Source organism: Lytechinus pictus, chromosome 2, assembly GCF_037042905.1.
Source record: "Lytechinus pictus isolate F3 Inbred chromosome 2, Lp3.0, whole genome shotgun sequence".
In the NCBI taxonomy this organism is placed as follows: domain Eukaryota; kingdom Metazoa; phylum Echinodermata; class Echinoidea; order Temnopleuroida; family Toxopneustidae; genus Lytechinus; species Lytechinus pictus.
Genome location: NC_087246.1, coordinates 66,073,226 through 66,097,783, shown reverse-complemented (window position 1 = coordinate 66,097,783; position 24,558 = coordinate 66,073,226). Strand labels below are relative to the sequence as shown.

Here is a 24,558-nt window from a genome sequence, read left to right as displayed (position 1 = left end):
ATGAGGTCCTCCATGAAGGGTGAGATGGAGCGAGATCCAACGATGGATTCACGTATTGTGCACTCGGTGGGTGTCAGCAACAAGAAAGAAATGTCAACGCTGCACCACAAGGAAAGGTTAGCAATGAATTCTAACCCTAATTCCTCTTCATCAGTTTGGTTTGGGGGCATATCCACAGAGTCTACACTAAGTAAGTAGGCTAGATCTAGTAGTAGTAGAAATCTATTCTGAGTCTACGTTAGATCTAACGTTAGAACTTAGATCTCTAGTCTAACGTTAAGTAACACTTTGCTTTGGCCTGAAAAGGAAAAAGGAATTTTTTAGGTGTTACAATATTAAATAACCTTAGATTAAATAATAGATGAAAATTCAAATTGGAACGAACACGTACGTTCCGTATGCTACTTTACTAGTTGAGAAAAGTCGGTGTACTTTACAAAATGAAAAACATTATTCTACATACCCCCTGTAGTCGACCTACTAATAGTACTACTACCCTTGACCTTGTCAAACCACAATTCATTATTTTCACCCTATAGATCTATATCGTACTGCAAGTGCAATAAAGTTTGGGCAACCTGTGCAAAAAATTAATACAATATAGACCTACTTATACCTATATTACAGAAATAAATCATTCGAAATCTGTACTGATTCGCAATTTTTATCACACACAAACACATTATTCCATAAACTGAAGACTCCCCAACCTTGACATAAATTTACTTCAAAGTTTACTGCTGATGTTCAAGTACCGTACATAATTAACATGATTCCACCTTACAATGAACACATCTATTCATTCATAGCCTATACGCAACTCTTAAATTTTCATTTAATCAACCCCATGCACGTTGCTTATTGCACAGAGATCCATAAGAACTCTCTACCTATAACCAGAGTATATCAAGAGTTGCCCATGCATCTCTTTACTCATTTAAGGCAAATTTAAAGTAACTTTTCTGTGTCAGTATTTCAGATAACCTTTAAATCACTATTCCTTTGATTTAATCATCATCAAATACTCTCACATGACCATCATCATCATCATCTCCTTCATTTTCAACATGATCACCATCATCCCAATATCATCTTTCATCATTATAAAATTATGAACAAAATAAGATTACCATTCTGCTTTATTGCGGGGTTGTCATTTTTTCAAGTAATCTGCTTTAGTTTATGGCAATCCTCCAGCAAACTCTTAATGCTATAGTTTTTTAGTAGTAAATCATAATTTGTTTAGAATGACTTTTTATTTAAAAAAAATCAATTACTGATATAGTATGTTTGTTTTGTATTGAAAATGTATTATATACGAATGTTATGAATGCAGAAGAAAACAATAAATCAAAATCAAATCAAATCGAATTATATTATAACTGTTAAAGACATTTTGTTTCATTAGACTTCGACTTCGCTAGGGCTGCGAGCCTTTTGTCAGTTTTGAAGATAATTGCAGAAAAAGAAGAAGTTTGATCTTGTGATGCTGGTGGTGGTGAGAATCACATCAAGACATCAGTCAAGCGTTCTTTGCCTTAGATTGTCCTTTGGTCTAACACACATTTTACTATAGATCTAGATCTACTCGTAGTCTATCTAGATATATGCAAGTGCATGCCTGTGGTGAAAAAAACATAATTATGCGTAGCCTAGCAATCTAAAAACCTATACTGTCGATAGATCTAACAAGTTAGGCCTATTAATACTGGCCTGGTGTCTGTTTCATAAAACTTGTATAATAGTCTAATAAAAACGTTATTATAAGAGTAAAAGCTTCTGAAATCCTTCAATCTGATAGGCTGATAGTAAATTTGTTATAGAAATTGTGAATAACAAATATCTGTGAAACGGGACCCTGAAGTTCACAATATAACGTCAACTTTCTAAAATAATCATGTCTAGATCTACACCGATTTTCAACTAGACTTGAATTTAAAAAAAAAGGGGGGGGGGCGTTGCCAAGTCATAACCACATTACTTTAACGCTCATACCGTAAGCGTTATTTACTTATTTTTATGTTTTTGCATTGTATTGACGAATTCCAAGGTAACATCTTGATATGATCCAGATTTGAATGAGTTGGGGACCATGCCCCCCCCCCAAGTTCCACGACCAAGAAAAAAAGGAGTGGAAAGAAAAAAGAGGTGGGGGACCGTGAAAATGTCATTTTTAATATTGTTTATGTCGAATCTATCATAAAATTTGATTTTCAAACATTTTTGCGCGCTTAACTCGCTCGCAGGGGGACTTTTTGACGAAATTTGTCACCACGCCATGTTGTGCCACTTATTTTTTTATTTATTTATTTCCCATTACAATGTACGACACTGGAGCCAGGGCCGTATAAAATAGGGCGTAATAATTGGGAAATCTTATTTTTCTTGTAAGCATTGTGTGGAGGAATATACAGACCTTTTCTACACGTACGTTAATTCAAGCCCATCTATTTTGGTCTACAAGAACAAAATGTGTGAAAGAGCCTCCCTCCTCTCCCCAAAAAACTTGTATAAGCTTGTGAATTGTGATCCCCCTTTTTATTACGTGAACAATGTTGAATGCATTAAACAACCCCAAAATAATTTGCAAACATTAATTTGACTTTTTTCTTTGAAAATACAAGAACTACAGACGTAAAAAATATTTTTGGCTACACTGTAATCAGATGATGCACATGACGAACAAATTTGCCCTAGTCTAGCGTCGTTAGGCCTATATAGACTTTTCATCAAACCATGAAGTAAAAAAAAGGTTATATGGATGACATTTTATTTCATTTTATTTCATTTCATTTATTTCCATATTCAATTAAAAACAAACATAATTATCAAATCACAAACAAGAATATATACATAGTACAGAAAAAACACCTATAAACATGGAAAGAAAGTGAGAGAAGGCTATTTTAAATACATATAAAAAATACATAACAAATTGGAATATGGTGGAAACTCCAAAAGCCACGGGGGCTTATCGAGGGTATTCCCATAATTAATCCCAGCCATGGCATGATTTCCTTCGGCAAGAAATTTATCCACATTGTGCTGCACTCAACCCAGGTGAGGTGAATGGGTACCTGGCAGGAATTTATTCCTTGAAATGCGTGTGCGCTGTAATCTTAGTAATTACGGCTGCCAAGCTACAGCTGGGGTAATAATATCCAAGTCCTTTGGAAGCGCATAGAGACATTATTCATAATCGTGATATGCGCTATACAAGAACTGTTTATTATTATGTGTATAAGTGTTTTCCGAATCTTAATTCAGGTCGCTTAAAAGTGCAAAAAATGTCCAAGAACACATCCATCGCAGGGAAGAGAAAGAACTTATTCGACAGCTCACCAAGCTACAAGATGAGAAATGCAGACGACATCCGGACATGCTAAATTCACGCTCTCAGTCTCGAACAAGTTCCCGCCTTTCTGGACCGCGTACGGATAGCAACACTAATATGGTAATAACTCTACCGTCTTCATGAATCTCAATACCCTGATTTGTGTGATTCACTGGTGCATCTTCTAGCATGGGTACACTCTAAAAACACTGATTAAAATTTTACCCAATATTGAGCAAAAAGGGAACATGCATGTTTGCTTTTTTTTTAAAACCAAATATTAGGCAAAATGCATGTTTTAAGGGTAAATTTCGACGCAACATTGCGTAAAATTTATATTTTTACCCAACCAACATGCATGTTCCCATTTTACCCAATATTGGGTACACCTTTTTTGGGTGTAGCACCAAGGTATTTTGATATAGGTTGGGGGAGATTGGTAAAAAGACCCGAAAGAAAATTCATCAGCTTTTATTTTTTCTCACATTAAAAGGGTGTGAAAACATTGGGATACTGTATAAAGTTTCCACATTCGTATTCTTCTCTTCTCCATCCTCGTTTTTATCACTTGAAGCATGTGCTCCTCCTCCTCTAGCGCCACCCTTGTGGATTTAATTTTTTTTTTACCGTTTAGGGCACGTGAGGGAACCATAGTTAGAAGAAAATTGAAATACATGTAGATGGTTACAGATAGAAAATGGCTAATTGTACTTACTAGGCGGACTCTTGGGCATTTTGATTGGGGGTGGGGATAGTCGACCTGAAATGATGTATTTTTTTCTCTCTATTGAATAATAGGAATGATGTAGAGCTACACGACCCATAACTCAGTTTTTGATACTCCTATATCTAGTTGCTCTTTTTCTTTCTTTTCACTTCTTGAACAATCATGCAGGGGGGGAGGGGTCGCCCCCTGTAGTGCCGCCCCTGGTAATTGCAATCATTAAGATTTGAGTCCATTTAAAGATATATTCGATTAACATTCTATGCCCTGTGGAAAGAATTTGGCGTAACCTATAACAAGATGTAGCTCAATAAGAGTTTAAAAGAATAGACTTAATCGTAAACACTTGTTCTGACCTTTAACCACGTCGGTATTTTTTACCATGTACAGGTACTACATGAATATGCAGTGTGTATTCCAACGTAATTCATACCTGATTGATACGACTAATTTAATCCGCAAAAAAGTGAACGAGCCATTATCGACAGGCGCTTCTCCCAGAACTTTTGAAATCTATGCAGATCATTGTGGACAATGCACAATAATTTGTCCAATTGTATTTGGCAATATGACCAACAGCAATATATCCATCCAGTGCTTGACCATGCGCCTCTGAATTAAATCAAATTATATACTATAGTCAATTTTAATTCATGAAATGGCTCTCTATTCAACAGATCCTCCAGGTCAATCATACAACAGGTCACTTGCCCGGTGGTGGAAAGTTGACAGGGGGTAAGTCCATTCACAACGCATCGGTAGGTTCTCGGTCACAACTGACTGGACACCAAACTGCGACCCCCTCCGGACTTCAGAGAGGCCGATCAAGTCATCAGGCTCTGATGACCAGGCGACAGTCTGTCGACATCATGCGCGATGGCGTCGGTCCGGTCCCCGGCTCGTCCGGACGGTACACATCCATCTCTGACCTCACACGTGGCCATGCTGGGATGACTGGGATAGGATCGAAGCATACGAGTGTTGGAATCAGTCCTCAGGTTTCCTACGAGCTCAATCAAGGGCCACCTCCAGTCCACCAACCGGCTGGCTACGGACATACCATCAAGGAATATGTGAACAGGGAAGGGCTTAACAAGAAAAGACCAGCTCACAGGTAATTCTTTTTAAACACGTCTAATATGCTTGACAAAACAACTTAGGCCTTCAGCATGTTAATATCTACTGTTGATAGACGTCTTTTCTTTTCTTTTTTTTTCTTTTTTTTTATTAATATAATTTTAATCAAACCTCTTTTTTATATTAGGCTTATTAAGTAAATCATTACATGTGTATCGAAAGCCTGTGGTGTTTGGATTAAATGGGGGACGGGGCCCACTCAAATGGGAATGGGTGCTAAATCAGATCGACGATATGAAGAATCTCCACCAACAGGACGACTACAGTCATGACAGTCGATTCCCAAACTACCTACCCACATCGCGGGAGTCAGGTCAACTGCTGACTATCCAATTTCCCATTTCATATAGTTTGAATTTTAAAAATGGAGATAGTATTTTTGACAAGTTCCACATTTTTTCTTAAGAATCAAGTCTTGCCGTAGTGCTATTTTTGATATATCAATGTATTTTTATTCAATTCATTTATCAATGAAGTCATACCATGAAATGTGAAAGTGACATCGTACTTTATATCAATGACATGTATGTAACTACGAAAACATTCCTTGGATCATTCAATGATTTGAGCTTATATAGGCTGTAACTTACTAAGAAATGAACACAATATTTCGATTCATGAAATACGTTAAAGATACTTTTTATAAAAAGAATAAAGATGATCATATTGACTTTATTGTCCATTTTATAGCATTATTCATTATCTTACTGTCTTACGCCCCCTTTCCCGATATTTTAAGACTTATTAAGATTTGATTCCTTATATTTTTTGCAGTTACATGGAACCCAAGGGAGGCTCCATGCATCGACGAGCCAGCGTATCCATGGAAGATCGCATGAAAGGATCGCAGATGACGCTTGCCCGACCTGGCGACACCGGAAGTCGAATCTCCCTCAATACCTCTTTTCATAGTCACCACCAAGGGCCAAGGGCGTCGAGTCACCTGTTGGCAGGTGGTGGACCTCGTTCCAGGGAATCGGGTCATATGATTGCCGGTCCGCCAACCTCTTCCCACGGCATGGCCATACCAAGTCGATTCCTACTCAGCAAGCTCTTCAGTGGACAAGCAGTCTTAGAGGAGACTCCAGAACAAGAACGCAAAGAGAGCAAGAGGCATCGCACACCCAGTGACCATTCGAGTACAGAATCTACAGAATCGGAAACAGTTCTCAATCTGGAGTGTCATGATGACTTGGACGAGGGTGATGAGCCTTCCACCAGCCAAGGCAGTGATCACAAAGTCCATTTCAAAGAAGAAAAGAAGCAAGAGGATAAAGCAGTAGATGACACTCCCGCTGCAACAAGGAAAGAGCGCCGAGTTGGTAAAAGTGACCATGTGGTTGCAGCACGTCGAGAATCCCCAAGCAAATTTAAATCTAATCGTAAGTACTGCCCATTAATCTTTGACCGTAAATCTTTGTCTCACTGTATTAAAGTATTTGATCTGTTTTTGATTGTACAGAAGGAATATTTATCTTGATAAAATATTATGTTAGGGTTTTTTAACCTTCCTTTTCTTTTTTCTTCTTCTTTTTTCCCCTTACATTCACACATACATGATTGTTTCTCTTTTTATATGACTGACGAACTACCAGGAAAATCTGCACAAACGAAAGAACAACCCAAAAGTAAAATAAGTCCGCCAAAAGACAAGAAGGCGACGAGTAAGAGTGCTCATGTTGTTAAGTTAAGCAGTGAGTCCAAACATGACCATCATGATTCAGGTCGGGAACACATCAAGAAAGCTAAATCTAAAGGTATGTCATTTTAGTTGCTTGTTATTTCGGCAGATTTAGATTTCATTAGAAATAAATAGCTTATAAATAGCGGACATGTAGAATTGCCATAAAAAAAGTAATAAAACGATACTCATTACGAATGAAAAAAATAAAATAAGAAATATGTATATCAGCTGAGATAGGGGTATTCAAACTATCTCAATTTGTATACCGATATGACTTGTGAGTATACATGGATATTATACAGTGCGTCCCAGAAAAAACGAAACCGAGATTTAGCGATGATTTATCATAACTTAATCAAAAATAAAATAGACAAATGACCTATCAATGTAAAGCTTAGAATCTCTTCTTTCATCTAATATTACTTAGATTATTCATCATTCACGCATGAGTGAGCAAAAACAATTTAAAGGAAGGATACCAAAAACTCATTTGGCGGGGGGTATATGAATTTCAAAAAGAAAACCACATGTCTTAAAATTTCAATATCTGCTCTTTAATTTGATACCTCAATTACAGAAAATGGTCAAGAAAAAACAAAGTTCTGGTTATTTGAAATAAGGCTTGAATTTCCATAATTTCATTAAATAATCTGTTTTCACCGGTTTCCCACAGAAGCTATCGCATGGTTAACAAAAGACTTAATGCATGGCTGATCGTAAACAGAACGGAGTGTCGAGTGAGTTTGAACGCTAGCCTGTAAAACCTCTTCATTTTATGAAATTATTGAAATTCAAGCCTTATTTCTTGACCATTTTCTGTAATTGAGATATCAAATCAAAGAGCAGATATTGAAATTTTAAGACATGTGGTTTTCTTTTTGAAATTCATATACCCCCCGCCAAATAAATTTTTTGTATCCTTCCTTCAAATTGTTTTTGCTCGCTCATGCGTGAAGGAGAAATAATCTAAGTAATACCAGATGAAAGAAGAGATTCTAAGCTTTACATTGGTAGGTAATTTGTCTATTTTTGGGGGGATTATGATAAATCATCGCTAAATCTCGGTTTCGTTTTTTCTGGGACGCACTGTATATATGCATTTGTATGAATTTAATTTGCCATAAAGATTTGTTTCCAGACTAAGGCCTATCATATGGCTTCTAACCTTCATCTTAATCATCACCGGCTGTTGGGAGGGGGTGTGAGAACCATAAAAAAATTAGAATATATTTTGTACAACAAAATTTTGGTTAACGCTCTAAAATAACGTGCGACAAACTCTAATGCCTATGGAAATGTGTCGTCTTAGAGACTGCAAATCATGAAATGGATTTGGACGGGTTTTTTAAAATAAAATTATGTGGAACTAATGTCAATTTATTTATCTTTAATTATTATTTAAGATGCTTCACATAGTCATATCCACATTCCAATGGATGTTCTGAATGATCTTCGCTCGGCCTTATACAACAACAAGGCGGATGGTGCTGGTGTAAACATCGAAGAACTCATCGCCGGCAGTGTCGGCAGCAGCACGGCCTACGACCCTTCCAGCAACTCCGTTCAAAACCGTCGGTTTCGTGCTCAACTTCGCGCGCTGCAGTGCATCAACTCGCAAGCGGCCGCTCAAAGGCAACAGCACGACGCCGATCCTGCGATGAACTTTGACCCGCTTCAAGTCCTGCGATGCCGCTACTTGCGACTCTCCCAGTCCAACATTGACACTCTACTTGAAATGTGCCGCGAATCGGGCATCGAGGTCGGCGTCCATCCTCACATGAACATCGAAGACATCGGGAAATTTGTGTTTGATAGTAAGAAACCGAAGTCGAAGACCTCAAGCTCGACTAGTGTCAGTGTGGAGAAAGTCATTGTTTGATAACTTTTAATCAAAGGGAATCAACCCCTCTCTAACCTTAGTATATATGTTTAATGTTTCACCTGTATGGTAAATAGTCATACAACATACGGCTAATCTGAAAAAAAACCTGTCCGTATGTACACTTTGGAGTATCTATCACACTAAACGTCATTGTACGTCTGATTTTGGATTTTTTTACATCTTTGAAGTCGTGAACATATGTGTAAAAAGATGAATTCCATTTTAGGAGCATTTTCAAAATACTTTCACTTTGTTTTGTGTCAAAGGACGCATATGTTTAATTTCCGAAACTATGTCATCTAGTAAAGAAAGATTAAATTTGTTAACCATCACCAACATACAAACTTCGTTGTTTCGTATCTCTCAGAAGACTGATTGACAGTTCTTGAGTTGTTCGAATATAAACCACTCTATCGCAAACAGTCAGATGCAGAGCAATGACTAGAACTCATTTGTTAGGTTTTCAAGACTAGACACTTGCGAAAGGTATGACGTCATATTGAGTATGTGGTTTGATTGGTGAAAAGTTTTATCGAGGCTGCGGCCTGTGGGCCCCGTCTCTGACTGGTCTACGGCCACTGAAGAGCTGTGACGCCACATATCTTGATTTGTTCAAAGACCGGGAATAGACCATTTCGAACGTAATTTGTGCGGTGGGTGTTGGTAGAACAGTCTGTGTGGATGTTGCATAAAGCTGTTCGTAACTTATGAACGGCTTTACGATCGACTGGTGATCCTTTCTTGAAACTACATCAGCACCAATGAAAATATGGTGTGGATATCATTTACATCAATAAAGAATAACCAGTTGTTCGTGAAGTCGCTCTTAACTTACAAACAGCTTTATAAAAGACCCACCGGGATGTGCGGGAAAGACTTCATTTATTGGTGTGACCATGATAGTACCGAAACCGATAATTTGACCACCATGTAGCGTTTCAAGTTCATGTTCATCCATTCAATTATATCCTAATTTGGAACAAAACGGATGTGCCTTTGTAAATCCCCAATATTTCGCCTTACCAATACGCTTTCACGCAGGAAATGACTAACTAGGACCTGGAAAAACCTATCCTTCATGATTTTCTTCGTCGATTTCTTGTCCTAACTAAAAAATCGATTCCCCCACCCAATAATGTTTCAAGAGGAATCACTGAGAGTTTTATTTAATAAGCATCATTGCACGATTCGCAATAGTAAAACAAACCCCCAGTGTTATTAGCCCCCAGTGTTGAGTTAATCGTCCATATAATATGTACAAGTACGCTTATGAAAGCTTATGCCATCATGGCCATGGCAATTAGCTTATAAATCTCAAGGGATTCCTGTTTGACCTATAAGTTTGCGTTTATGATTACAGCATTAGCTGTAAGAGAAAAATCTACCTCTTGAATGAATTTTAAACAAGTCATGTTTTACATTTAGTTACAATAACACAAATAGATTTATTTCACAAAGAGCTGACCAACAATACAAACATCATTGTAAAGTATTCTGTCAATTATTAATCTTTTTTTCTGGAAATTACGTAAAAATGTTCGTTGAATAAATATGAAGTAATGAAGTAAGTAAAATTGAGACATTTCATCGATGCTCATTAATATTGTGAGTCAACCTATTCAATAGGAGCTAACTTTGTTAAGTATGTTGCTAATTTGTTAGCTCGGATTAACAAAATTCAACTATACTCCACTGATACAAATTAATTTAATAATGTAGTGATATTTGTTAATAAATTCGAGTCAATTCACATCGGTTCCATTCAATTATTCATTATCCGATTCACGATTTCATTTTTATAGGTTTTGATATTAATATCATTCTTAATATGAGGGTATGAGAGAACCATTTGGGTGTTGTAAGCAATGCCAGTCGATGACAAATCAGACCTCTTTACAAATGGCGTATCTAGGGGACGCACCATTATAATGGGGGGGGGGGGGGCTGGAAGTTTGGGTTGATGCAATTTTTTTTTCCTTTCTTCTTTCAGTAAAGTTTTTTTTTTCCTTAGTCCAGTATGACAATTTTTTGGGCCCCTTTCAGATGATTTGTCAGTGGACCAAGTTTTTATTTTTTACTCTGATGGTGAGTCAAGCTTTTTTTGCTCATATAGCCAGTCAAGTTTTTTTTTGAAAAACTTCCAGCCCCCTGGATATCTAATGGTGCGTCCCTGAGACGTCCGTGATCTTAAGTCTTGCAGTAATTTCTTTCAGTCGATCTCATGCCTGTCGCTTTTTCTGCAGTTAAAGGAGAAGTCCACCCCGACAAAAAGCTGGTTTGAGTAGGAAAAGAAAATCAAACAAGCTTAACAATGAATATTCATCAAAATCGGATGTAAAATAAGCAAATTTAAAATATCGTTTGAGTTTACAAACCAGTAGTATGCATATCTCGTTCGGTGTGCAAATGAGGCAGCCGATGGCGTCATACTCACCATTTTGAAATTCATTACATGCAGATGAAACATGTCAATTTTCTCTTCATTATAGTTTGAAAATTGGATTCCTCCCTGAACATGAGGAATTACAATTTATTGTGGCATATTGTGATTTGATGAACAAATCGAAATACGAAATAATAAAAGTATTGTATAATTTAAAGAATGGTGAGTGTGTTTCATGAATTGTCTCATTGGCACTCATTTGCATATCACAAAAAAAAAATGAAAAAAAAAGTTTTTAAAATGTCACAATTTCCTTGTTTACATCTAATTTCGATGAATTCTTCAGCTAGTTAGATTTTTCTCTTTCCATTCAGAACAACTTTTTCTTGGGCTGGACATCCCATTAAATGAGACCTATTGAAATTGATTTCGAAAAAAAATCCACTTCACTTCGATTACGTTAACCCCAGCTATTTGACATCCATGCCCTCCAAACATCGATCATTTCTTCTACGTCAAGGTCGTAAACGACGTACAGGAACCTCACATTTTTTAATGTTTTGTTAGACTTTACAAGTTTATCTTCATATCGCACTTTCAGTAAATCACGTTCAAGGAAGCATATTATTTCTTGGGGAACAATATTTAAGTGTTTGGCACATATACCGATGAAGATATCCTCCCAGGGGAAGATCTGTAAGGTTTGAGAGTGGTTGTAGATCCTTTCAGCAACGTCCATGGACATGACGTACGCTTTCCCTTCCGTGTAGGGAGGGTATGTTTCGTTAGGATAGATCTCCATTGGTGTGTACCATTTTTCGGTTGGATCGCGATACACACGAGCCCCGAAGATCGGAATACCACCAAGGTAGTTGGACGACGGGACGTGTTTTTCGAGAAACCAAGTCAGATTCCCGACATTGACAACGACATCATCGTCGAGTTTCATGAAGAACTTGGCCCGGGGGCATGACTGTGTGGCCCACTTCAGGGCACCGATCGTCTTGACTGTCAGGTTGAGGTAGGTATCCTGGAAATCTTCTTGGATAATGTCCTTGTGGATGTAAGCCTCTTGCTTGATCCTGTACCCGACTGATCTGTCGGACGTCTCTCCCAATATGAACATGACTTTCATGGCAAACTTGAACTCAATCGCGCGCTGAATCCATGTCATCCTGATAACATTTCTTCGGTCGAAGTTTCCCGGGGCTGACGCCACGATGGCAATGACCGTTGTATAAGCCCTTTCGCACTTGAGACGATTATTCTGCAAGTAGTTATAGTTGTGTAAAGCAGAAACGGGTGTCCATGAATGCTGGGCGAGGACACCCAGGTTCTTGGAATGGTTTTTAGCACTTATGGATTCAGCTTCTACGCTTTCATCAGAAATTAACTGCTTCTGTTTACTATTTTCGAATCGTAATATTTCTCTGTCAGGCTTGGGGATCGAACCTCGGATGTTGTGCTTGGTGATGCTGTACCCGAGCCATGAGGACATTGCTGCAGCCAGGAGAGTCAAGCAATACAAACACTTTGAGATCTTCGCCCTCATTGCACCTGCTCGTTGTGTAACCTGCTGGATATTGGATTCTAGTAAACGCCTCGCGTTGTTCAAGGATTAACCAAGATCATTCCGTACAATATGAAAGCTAGGAAATTAAGATAATTACAAAGGAATTCAATAAAATTTGTTTCTCGACCAACATACCATTGTAACTCCTTATTAAAGTTGCTGTCATAAACTTCTCAACGGAAACATAGAATGGATTGGATTGGATCATGTTTTGAATTTGAATTTGAAATTAACCGGGGAAATTAAATTTAAATTGAGTTCAAAAATTGATGGAAATAGGGGGAAACACATGCCTTCACGTCAACCTATATGAACGGATAATGTACATTTACGGCTTTGTACACAGACTTCTAATGTACATTAACTGCTTTTTACACAGACTATGAAGAAATGAAAGAAAATACAAATGATTATTTTATCGTTCAATTTAATTTCATTGTTGAGTCTCACTGTTCATATTATTATCATTTACTTAAGAAATATACAAAATACAGATTAAAAAACATTATACATACCCGACGTCCGTGTTGAAAAAGTACGAAATATAGGCCTACATAAATCTGATTTTACAAAATGGGGTTGGGCGGTTTTAATAAGATACGGCGTCATTCAGAAATTCCCATCGCCGCTACGAAAGAACTCAGCGCTTTATTAAACAGGTTCTCTTTAAGCACAGGCGCGGATCAAGGGTGTGACGGGGGGGGGGGGGGGGGGGGTATGTGACAATGTGACATACCTTTTAGGCAAACAGTGGTATACTATTACCCCCTTGTAAGTTGGAAAATAAATGCCCCTCCCTACCTCCTAATAGAAAGTAAAGATGAAATCCACCCTTTTGTGTTTTATTTGTTTGCCTTTTTTCGTGGCTGGCCACCACCAGCAGAGATATTGATCAACATTTTGCTCTCCTGCCCCCCCCCCTCCCCTCCCCTTTCTGAAATTCTGGATCCGCACCTGGTTAGGCCTCACTACAACTGTTTATACTGAACTTGACAATGAAGTATGTAAGCAAGTTTTACCTGGCTATTATTTGATTTGTCTGATTTGATCTTTTAATAATATTGATTCTCGGATGGCTTAAGAAGGATTTGCATATGTATTATTATATTCGGGAGACAAGTTTTATTTTCTAGAATTTGACAAATATTTCTAATTAAAATATGTCAATTATCTAAAAACAAAACGAACGAAGGGGGGTCTGGGAGATGTTTCATAAAGCCATACGCATAAGTTTCGCATTTTAACATATTGGGAATGTATATTACCCTCCCCAGTTTCAGAAAAAAATTACATTTTCCATACTTGTTAATAACTACAAGTTGAAGATCAAATTTCACCTGCAGCTGATGGGAATCAATCTGATTGAGAATCTGATTTGGTAGCAAAGAAAAGCATGCAAGCGATTCGTAAAGTCGTGTGTATAAATAACTCAAACACAATTCTCCATGGTATACTTTATCATCGGAGAAGGGGAGGGGGTGAAAAATCACTCCAGATCTTCTAAATTAAACGTGTAAGCCCTTCATAATTATTGACATATCGCCGCCATTACACACGATAGCATGCCGCCCATCTCAACCATCCTAAACGTGTCGTTTGACAAACTTTTGGTTTCCTGTATTTGAGCTCCAATTCGTTTATGATTAATTTTTATCATAGCAGTCCGAAGGTCCAAACTATCTCTTTGATCATTATTTTTTTTCAATATTCTTTGAAACTTGTAAAGTTATAGCAATTACGGGACTGAAATTTCAGGTCACTGGAATAAGTTCAAAGGTTATTTCGGCTGAAAATTCTTGGATAGTGATGATAACATTATTTCACTTGCTCCATGAGGCTCGCATAATAAAGAAAAAGTGTGTCCAAGTATTATATTTATGTTACCAGGATAGTGTATATGATTTCACATGTGAAGTTGATCACATCTTATCTTCAAATAATAATTTTGTTAAAGGCAATACTATTTCCGTATTAAATCGCCTAATGAAAGTGAGGCTATACCGGGGATATAGCTGTGATATAATTGTGAAATAGTTAACTTGTCATTATTCTTTTACTCATTAACTGTTATAGTTACACATTTAAATTTTAAAGACATGTTAAAGTATCCAGCTATTGTGCTAATATACTCCTCTAGATAACACATAGGGGGGGGGGGGCGAATAAGCTAAGCAACATATTAAGAAGGTGTGTTGTATTTTTTTTTAAATCTCCGACTTATAAACTGCATAATTTTCTACAGTATATACAGGTCCAGATTACAGTGTTAAGACGTGATATGATCGTTAGTAAGTCTTCTTCTCTTGGTGGATGCAGTTGAATAGTCTCTGAAGAAATCTCGTCATTTTATCTGGAAAGAGTTTTAAAAAAATAGACAACGTACTTACAATAAAAACGCTGTTTAAGATTTTATACAACGCTGTTTACTATATGAACCTTACAGTATTTGTTTAACCGTTTAAACAATCATGTTTGATTTATTGAACATTAGATATTGAAAATCAAACTTTGTTGCTTAAGATTTAAACACTTGTTTAAACTGTATAAACAATTACTGTAAGGTTCATATAGTAAACAGCGTTGTATATATTTTTTACTGTGCAGTAGCGTACATATGGGAGGGGGGGGGGCTGGGAAGCAACCCCCCCCCCCAAAAAAAAAAACACGACTAAGAAAACAAAAGAGAAAAGGAAAGACATACTATTTTTTAAATATTTTGTCAGTCTATCACAAAATTTGATTTTTATAATAAAAATGTCGAAATTTTTTTGCTCGCTCGCAACCTTTAAAAAAAAATTAATTTTGACCTATATACCATATCTTGCCCCCTTTGATGATTTTTTGGCCCACTACGCCACTGATATTTCTTGACGTCTACTTCAACAAAGGTTGAAATCAAATTCTATCGAGTTACAGGAAAGTGATGTTAGGATATTGCAAAAATGCAAAAAAAAATATCAATTCTCATTTATTTTTTATTTTCTTTACTTATTATATAATAAACCAAACATGCCAAAATAAAGTATACTAACGAAAATGAAGTGATATTCAAAAGGGGGGTAAAAAAATTAATGGGAAGAAGCCAAAACGATCTGTTTCTAACAGTTTCCGAAAGAAGTGGTTTCATTCAATAACAATAATCATCATCAGAAATTTACATAATGACGGTTTTCATACGTGTACCACAATCATTACAATTATAATCATCATGATAATCATCATTTTCTTCTCCCTCCTTATCACCATGATCACAATTTGTCATTATATTAATATATCATCATAGTTACAATCTACTACTGTAATTTTTTTTGGGAGGGGGGATATATCCCCATCCCTAGGGACGGCAACCCAACCCCCTCCTAATCAGGCTCCTAGGACCCATTTTTTTTTACTGGGGGTGCTGATGTAAATTTGACATGCAAAAAAAAGGCGGTGGGTTTCGGTTTCACTAAAAAATGAAGGCTATTTAGGTCTCGAGATATTTTGACGAGCATAAGAAAAAAGGGGTTTCGCTACAAAATATAGGTCATTTTGCTTAGATTTCTCAATTTTTTAACATCTACCAGAATTCCAGGAAGATGCTGCCTATGGAGAATAATACACGCAGCACCCCAAGGAAAATCTTGAGGGTCGTCACCCCCGCTTCCCAGGGCCATGCTCCTAATAGATATCACAGTACAATATTGCTTGCTACTTACGTGAGTAAGGCTGTATGGATTTCAGTCTAAATCGCTCATGAAAAAAGAAGAAATAAACCGGAAGACCAATCAAGACAATGAAGAGGCCGAGAGATTTCCTTACTGGATCCAAATAGAACGACATCCCTGTGATGAAGATCTGACCAACCATGTAAATAACAACCATCACCAACGGTGCCTTTATAAAGGGAAAACAAATAATTTGTATATTTCATGGTAATTTATGTTCAAGGTCTTGAGGTGACTTTAAACTTTTGAAATTATCACTAAGGCTCTCTCTTCAGAGAGAAAAAATGAGAATATAGATACCTATTATTTTAATAAAAGAAATGTATACCCACACATACTACGGGTGGTATTCTGATAATTAAACCTAGGTTAAACCCTAGTCTCAACTATATAGGATTGAACCTAAAATTTTAGACCACACTTTTATGGAATGCTGTATGGCTTCACATGCAGTATATCTTCAACATTCGTGGCAACTATAATGTACCAATTAATTCATCAAAATTAATTTTCCTTTCCATTTCACATCTCAATTAATTTTTGATATTTAGTCATTTTGGTTCCGATAAATTTTTCATAACAAAAAGGAGGTCTATCCAATTTTTCACATCTTCCAGACTTCCTGTGGGTGCTGCCTTTATGGAAAACAATACACGTAGCACCCCCAGCACCACCGCTTCCCAGGGACATGGTAGTCAGGCACGGATGGGGGGGGGGGCGGTATAGCCCCCTTACTCCTATAGATGTAGGCCTATTTTCTACTCAGTCATTGTCGCAGTGACAAGAAGATCGTGTATCAAACTCTTGAGCCATATAAAACAGTAAATAATAATAATAATAGGTATTTATATAGCGCCATCTATCTAGAAATATTCTATTCCGAGACGCGTTGTTATTATTAGTATTACCCCGGCTTTAGCTCGAGCTGCCTTTCAGCGCTCATGCATTCAAGGAATTAATCCTGCCGGGTACCCATTCACCTCACATGGGTTGAGTGCAGCACAATGTGGATAAATTTCTTGCTGAAGGAAATTACGCCATGACTGGGATTCGAACCCACGACCCTCTGTTTCAAAGTCAGAAGACTAATCCACTGGGCCACAACGCTCCATAAAAAAAAATAGGGGGGCTTCAGACCCCCCTAAACGCTTTATTGTATGTCATTGACAGTTATATATAGTTATATTCACCATTCCCTGCCAGTTTGTTTTTTGAATAATTTTCTTCATATTTAATTTATTGACCACCAAAGCTAAATTGGTCAACAGCACGCCTCCCCGTTTTATCAGATAGAATCACATGATTTTTTTTTCCATACTTACCCTAAAAGGTCTCTCTAGATCAGGATGCTTCCACCGGAAGTAGGGGAGCACCGCCACCGTCATGGTATCGAATATGGTTTCGATGAACATGACGTACCTGAGAAGCGATAGAACCCTTGTCTCCATCAGGTAGACGAGACTCAGAAGTAGGGTGAGAATGGCCGGGATGGGTGTGTTGTATCTCACATTCAACATCGCAGTGATCTCCGGGAAAAGCCCCTCTCGAGATGCCGCGAAGACCTGCCTAAAGAGGGAAATGGGGGGGGGGGGATGACCAATCATTTAAACAGCTTGTTCTCGCTTGGAAACGAAATAAATTACCACAGTTAAAAAAAAAATAATGATGACTTACACAATAACCAACTTATTACTATCAAATATAATCTGCTTTATGATTTTCAATCAATTTCTATCGAGTCCTTATTCGCCTGATCAGACAACCGCCCTACAATATGTATATTAATTATAGTCAACAACGCTGTCAATCAATAACTCAATCGATCAATCAATCAATCAATCAATCAATCATATCAATCAATCAATCAATCAATTGAATAATGAATGAAAAAATGAACCAATCAATGAATCAATCGATCAATGAATGAATGAATGAATCAATCAATCAATCATTTACCTTCCTCGTTTGCATGTATTGCTGTTGAGATTACCCATGGCAGATAGTGCAACAAATAGCCAGATTAGCCAAGACCATCTACCTAATGCTAGAACACTGTAATCCTGCAAAATGATAAAAACAATTTAAAAAAGTACAAATTCAAGATGGAACAAATTCACGGTAGATCAATATACGACGAAGACGAATCGATCAGTGAATCATTGATGAGAGTGCTTTTTTAAAATTTGTTCCTTTGTTGCATACCTATAATTATTTTAGAAGGAGCTGCCTCACAATCCCTCAAGCCCCTTTCCCCTTATTTTATTTCACTGTATGCCATTTCTCAATATTTCGTTCTAACATACCTTGTTGGTGACCGAAATTATATAAACTTCTGCCATTTCCTTCTCAGAATAATACACGTTTGATATTTTTTCGGGGGGAGGGGGGGGGGGGCTCCAGGCCCCCCTAAACGCTCTATTGTATGCCATTGACCCCAAAAAAATGACTAACCGCTGCCACGGCTTCAGACTGCAACACATCTTGTGGTGAAAGTAGAGTAAAGTAGGCAATATTGGCCATGATATAGAGAATAGTTATAGTTGCCATGGATAAAGACACTCCTAAAGGAATATTTCTGACAAGAAAAATGAAAGAAAAAGAAGATGTTTAAAACGAATTTGCAACAAAATGCTATACTTGTATCTAATTTATTCAGAAAAAAATGAAGTTTTACGGAAAAAACTTCAAATTTAAAATCATGACTAGCATCATCATGGCTACTTTCGTCATCATCATCATCATCATAACATTATCAATAGTATTATTATTAGGAGTAGTAGTATTCATCATCATTCATTATTATTATATTATTGTTATTATTAATTTATTATTGTTATTATTATCATTATTATTACTTACTATCATTATCATCGTTATTATTATCATTATTATTAGTAGTAGTTGTAGTAGTAGGAGTAACAGTAGTAGTAGTAGTACTAGTAGTAGTAGTAGTAGTAGTAGTAGTAGTAGTAGTAGTAGTAGTAGTAGTAGTAGTAGTAGTAGTAGTATCATCATCATCATAATTTTTGCAATAATCACTAAATGGTTATGAAGGTTGTTTATAATGCCTCACCTCTCAGGTCGTTTAACCTCTTCTGTGAAAGACATAACTACATCCCTGTTTGAAAATAAAGGAAACACATTGTAATATTCAGAAAACAGGATGAATAAATTATTGGCAGGTATATGTAAAACAAGAAGGTTGACAACAACGAACGTAAAGGGCAGCAACACCGTTCGTTGGTTGACAAGCTGGAAGAATGTCTAGACTCTAGAAAATAACTTTGTCGCGGTAAATGATCGTATAATAATTAATCAAGGCTATGTTGATTATAATGGATATATTTACCACTGCACTGTCACTTATCTCTTACACAGAAGCATACCGTGGGTCACGGCATTGGGGGGGGGCACCAGCAAAAAATTTGAGTCACTTAGTGAGCGCGCGAAGCGCGCTCAGTTGCCAGGTATACTGACCTAATAGAGGCATTTTAAGGACAGTGCCATTAAACGGATATGTATCTCACTGGTCAAATAATGCGAGCGTGAAGCGCGAGTTGAAAATTTTTGATATTCAGACCTAAAAAATGGACATTATAAGCACATTTTTGTAGTCATGGGACGTACCTGTCTCGCTAACCAAACAATGCGAGCGCAAAGCGCGAGCTGAAATTTTTGTATATAATTACTCCAAACAGGGACATTTTAAGGACTATATTTTAGAAATCCATTGAGAGTATACATATCTCACCATAGTCATCTAATGCGAGTGCCAATCGCTTGCTGATTTTGCTGGAATTACATCTAAACACATGAAGCACTTTTTGAAGTTATTGTAATCATGATTTTCATACGCATCTTACTAATCAAATATTGCGAGCGCGAAGCGCGAGCTGAAAATTTAGGAAATTCAGACCTGAAGAGGGGCATTCTCAGACTTGTTCGTAGGAATACACTAAGACCATACGCATTTCACTAACCAAATGATGCGAAGCGCGAGCTGAAAATTATAATATTCAGATCAGAAAAGGTAGCATTTTAAGGACAGATTTTAGGAATTCAATAATCCACTCAATAATCCACTAATGCGAACTTAAGCACGGACAGGAAATGGTTTATATTAAGACGTTAAAATGGGGCAATCACTTTAAGTAGTCATGAAAAAGAAGCATATGTCACTACATAAAACAATAATAACTCGAAGTGCGACAATTGACTTGAAAACGGAAGGTTTTAGTACAACAGGATTATATATCTCGTTTAACAGACAATGCGAGCACCAGGGACAATAAAGACATAGGCCCTGAGCAAATTATTTTTTATAAAGTTATATAAAAAAAAGTTTTTTATGTAATATAACATAACATAATTATAATATAATCTAATATAACATTATGATGAACAATAATTCTTCTTTCCCACCAACGTTTCTTTTCCTTTCTCCCTCTTTTTCTCCTTTTCCCCGTTTTTTTGCCAGCCGATGGGGGGGGGGGTGAAGTGCCCTCCATGCCCCCCGTAGTTACGCCACTGCTCTTACACTTTACACTCGCACTTACATAATTATTCAATAAAATTATAAATGCAAATTATTATGTTGACAAATCATTTTACAACATATTTTCTGTAATGGGGGATAGAGTAATCAAATCCTACGATTACGATAGTTCTTTACATTCTCCTGAAGACGACAAGGACACACTTGTCGAAACGTCGAGTTTGGGTGGTCCTTTTCAGGACCAACACTTGCCCAAGAAAGATACATGATGGTGTACCGTGAATCTACTACACAACTCTTCTTTGCCATGGAAACCTTCAGAAGTTACAACTATATATCCCTTTCATAATATACTTTATATTACTTTATAATGGAAGTCTCGCTGCTCTCGCATGGTCATCATTGAGAAAGGGGAACTGGCACTAATTCATTGATCATGGTTCGCTCAAGTCTTTCCAGAGGCATCAGATCAGAGCAGTGCAGACTCGGGTTCGAATCTCACTGTGGCTCAGGCACCCGGGCGGTGGCACTGAGGCCAGGGGGCAATAAAACCCCCATGCTCACAAGAATTAAAAAATAAAAATAAAAATATACAAGAAAGGGGGGGGGGGTAAGAGAGAAGAAAAAGATGCGTCAAGGAGAGATGAATTGTGCCACACTCGACCGAGGGTATATAGGCATGGATAACAAGTAAAATAGATTGTATATTATTACCATCCTCCAAAGGCAAACATTCCTGAGTAGATGGCTAGAGGAATAGTCTTGACATCAACGCTGCTACCTTCAAACGCATTCTGGAGGTAAATTGTCCTGCCTGCAACCATGAAGAAGAATAAAGAAGAGAAAAACAGACGATCATAACATATTATGTCGACAGTTGTAACGAGCAAGGGACAAGAAGGAATAATCTCAACATGTTTTCGTTCTTTTTACACCTCATTGCAAATGAAGAGAATTTAGGGAGAAAATGTTTTTCTCTTCCATTTTTTGGGTCTGATACTATTCAATGTAAAGGATATTCTAGTTGGAAAGAAAGATCGTAAGCAATTTTTGTAAAGCTAGGATTACACCAAAGCCGAATTTTCCCAAATAAATTCGGACTGATTCTGACTGAAAATGGCATAATTCGGTGGATTCGGAACTTATTCGTCTCTGATTCTGGGAGCTCCCCGAATAAGGACTAATGGATCCCGAATAGGTCCCGATTCAGCAAGGTCCCAAATCACTGAGAATTGACCCAAATCAATTTTGGCCATCCAGAATAAAGCCGAATAAAACCAGACTAATGGCAAGAATCGAGCCGAATGAACGTGGCCCGATTGCACCGATTACAGTCGAATGACGATTTGAATGTTGACCCGAATCGTAACGAATATGGTCAAATGCGCCGAGCTCGGACCGTTACCCCCCAAATGATACGAGTAGATCCGAATTTGTCCAGAATACGTTGAATCAGGGGCGGATCCAGGAATTTTCAAAAGGGGGGGGGGGCACATTTTCCCGAGGAAAAAATTGACATACATACATACATAACAAGTACTTATTAGCGTTTTACCGAAAATATTATCAAAGCGCTTTACGATAAATAACTAATGATAATAATAATAATAATAATGAAATTACATTAAACAGCACTTAAAAATGTATCTACGGGGACTGGTGCCTGATCTTAATGCCCTGTTCACCCGCAGTTTAAGGAACTTGCCCAGAAGGCAATCCGGCAGTTTCATAACTCACAAGGGCTCTAAAAACACCAGGCCTAAGCTAAAACCCTAACACAAAACCAACTTACGAAAGAGAACTAAACATGAATATTTAATCCTCTAGTTACACAAAAAAGTCATACAAGGAGAAAAAAATTCAATGAGCAAATAAATGTGTTTTAAGCAGAGATTTAAAAGTTTTAAACTTGTCAGCAGACAATCGAAAAAAAGGTTTCAAAAAAAAATTAAGGGGATTTCGTCTACGAAAAAAAAAGCAAATTAAAAAAAGGCCTTCCCTTTCAATAGGGGGGGGGGCACACTTCTGTTTTACTGACATTTTACATTACAAATTTTAACTGTGCCTCTAAAAAGGGGGAGCGGGGGGGGGGGGGGCACGGGCCGGCTGTGCCCCCCCCCCCCTGGGTCCGCCAGTGTGCCGAATACCTCTCCTAATCCAACCGAATGTCATCCGAATACATCCCAAATGTGGCCCGAAGGAAATTTGTTATGGTCACATTCGGGAGTATTTTGGAGGGTATTCGGCTGGTTATAAACATTTCAAAGCGAGCCGAATTTCTCCGCGAATGTTCTCGAATCCCTCCCAAATGTTCTCGCATTCGCGGAGGGACAACAGAATACTCTACGGTGAAACGATAGCTTAAAAGCCTGGTTACAAAGGAGCCGAATCAGCTGCGAGTCCATCCGAATACACGTATTCGGGGGGTTTCGGGAATCTGTTCTCCCTCCGCGAATAAGCGAAATTTTGGAAAGGATTTGGAAACATTCGAATCCATCGAAAACATCTGAATTAGGCCGGATTCGGTTAGAATCAGTCCGAATTTATTCAGTTTTTTGTAACCCTGGCTTTACAGAGAAATTAGTAAGCTATAGCCTTTGCATTCGATCTTATACCAGATAGTGTCGCTGAAGTTCATTTTGATTCGCCCATGCAAGCGACCACATGGGAATCAGCATGAAGGTGATATCAGACAAGCATATTATTACACGTTTGAAAACAGTTTGTAAATACCAGACGCAAACAAAATTATTCGTTAGAATTCGGCAGAAAGTTGGTGAATCCAAACATCGATTCAGTCGCAAGTATTATTCAGTGTGGTATACATCCGTATGTTCATGAGTTTTTTTTAATAAACCACAACATAAAGTTGGATCATGAAAGTAAGGGAACATTCCACCAACTTTTGTGCACCCTCCCCTGTTAGAAAAAATAGCGATAACGTACCTTGAATAAGGTTATGGATGCCAGTCATGATCACCATCAGGAGTCCAAAGGTTTTCGTCACCGTGAAGAAACCTGCGAAGCGAGTCGGTAAATTGGCGCTCACACAGTTGACGAAAACAAGTACAACTGTAGAATGTAATCAATTTATTGTAATTAAAATTGTAATCAATTTGAATTGTGATACATGAAAATTGTCTTCCGGCAATGGGTAAAGTTCGAATATGATTAAGATATCAAAGAAGAGTGCTTGATTTCATTTTCAATGAAGTACAGAATTAAATAGACTTCTCAATTGATAAAAAGTATGAAATAATTCATTTGTAATTGTTTACTTTATTTATACTGCATGGTAGGCCTGTTCAGTTATGCAAAATTGCTTTCCGAAGGCGCCCTGCAGTTAAACAAATAACTCAACATCATAGATTTTCAATGTATGTAATGTAATATAAAATCATAATAAAGTAAATACAGAATACATTATAGGCCTATACAGTGAATCAACAAGTATTATGGAATCATTATATCAAGTTATTCAGTATAATTACAACAATTCATGTTGTAAGATAGTACTTATTCAAAATTATTCGGAAATACTTATTCTGCAGTTTTTGTATCTTATTTTGTTGTTTTTTGCACAGCTTCCCTAAGATGTGCAACAATAATCAATGTAAGGTAAAATCATGGCAAAATATA

General features: G+C 37.4%; 3 protein-coding genes across 3 annotated transcripts in view; 1 reads left to right on the top strand and 2 right to left on the bottom strand.

Annotated features, from left to right (window-relative positions):
* LOC129268540 (uncharacterized) lies at positions 1-10,527 on the top strand. Its single transcript, XM_064095721.1, has 6 exons — positions 1-116; positions 3,268-3,454; positions 4,736-5,172; positions 5,970-6,577; positions 6,791-6,952; positions 8,283-10,527. The coding sequence occupies exons 1-6, from the start codon at positions 1-3 to the stop codon at positions 8,756-8,758; spliced, it is 1,986 nt and encodes a 661-aa protein (XP_063951791.1). The 3' UTR covers positions 8,759-10,527.
* On the bottom strand, positions 10,191-13,161 carry LOC129268550 (beta-1,3-galactosyltransferase 1-like). The gene has a single exon (XM_054906094.2). It carries the CDS (start codon positions 12,694-12,696, stop codon positions 11,605-11,607), a length of 1,092 nt encoding a protein of 363 aa, XP_054762069.2. The 5' UTR covers positions 12,697-13,161; the 3' UTR covers positions 10,191-11,604.
* Positions 13,128-24,558, bottom strand: part of LOC129268561 (Y+L amino acid transporter 2-like) — a 23,750-nt gene continuing 12,319 nt past the window's right edge. The window contains exons 5-12 of the mRNA XM_064095446.1: positions 23,866-23,991; positions 21,634-21,733; positions 19,498-19,542; positions 18,876-18,999; positions 18,381-18,484; positions 17,747-17,990; positions 16,416-16,593; positions 13,128-15,067 (exon numbers count right to left, since the gene is read on the bottom strand). Coding sequence (XP_063951516.1) covers positions 15,003-15,067; positions 16,416-16,593; positions 17,747-17,990; positions 18,381-18,484; positions 18,876-18,999; positions 19,498-19,542; positions 21,634-21,733; positions 23,866-23,991 — 986 coding nt within the window. The 3' untranslated portion in view covers positions 13,128-15,002. The remainder of the gene's footprint in view (positions 15,068-16,415; positions 16,594-17,746; positions 17,991-18,380; positions 18,485-18,875; positions 19,000-19,497; positions 19,543-21,633; positions 21,734-23,865; positions 23,992-24,558) is intronic.

Excerpts from the sequence above, each read along its gene's own strand:
- LOC129268540 (XM_064095721.1), top strand. The coding sequence starts at position 1 with ATGAGGTCCTCCATGAAGGGTGAGATGGAGCGAGATCCAACGATGGAT. Across the intron at positions 6,578-6,790 it reads AAGCAAATTTAAATCTAATC|GAAAATCTGCACAAACGAAA; the intron begins GTAAGTACTGCC and ends ACGAACTACCAG. Across the intron at positions 6,953-8,282 it reads CAAGAAAGCTAAATCTAAAG|ATGCTTCACATAGTCATATC; the intron begins GTATGTCATTTT and ends TTATTATTTAAG.
- LOC129268550 (XM_054906094.2), bottom strand. The coding sequence starts at position 12,696 with ATGAGGGCGAAGATCTCAAAGTGTTTGTATTGCTTGACTCTCCTGGCT.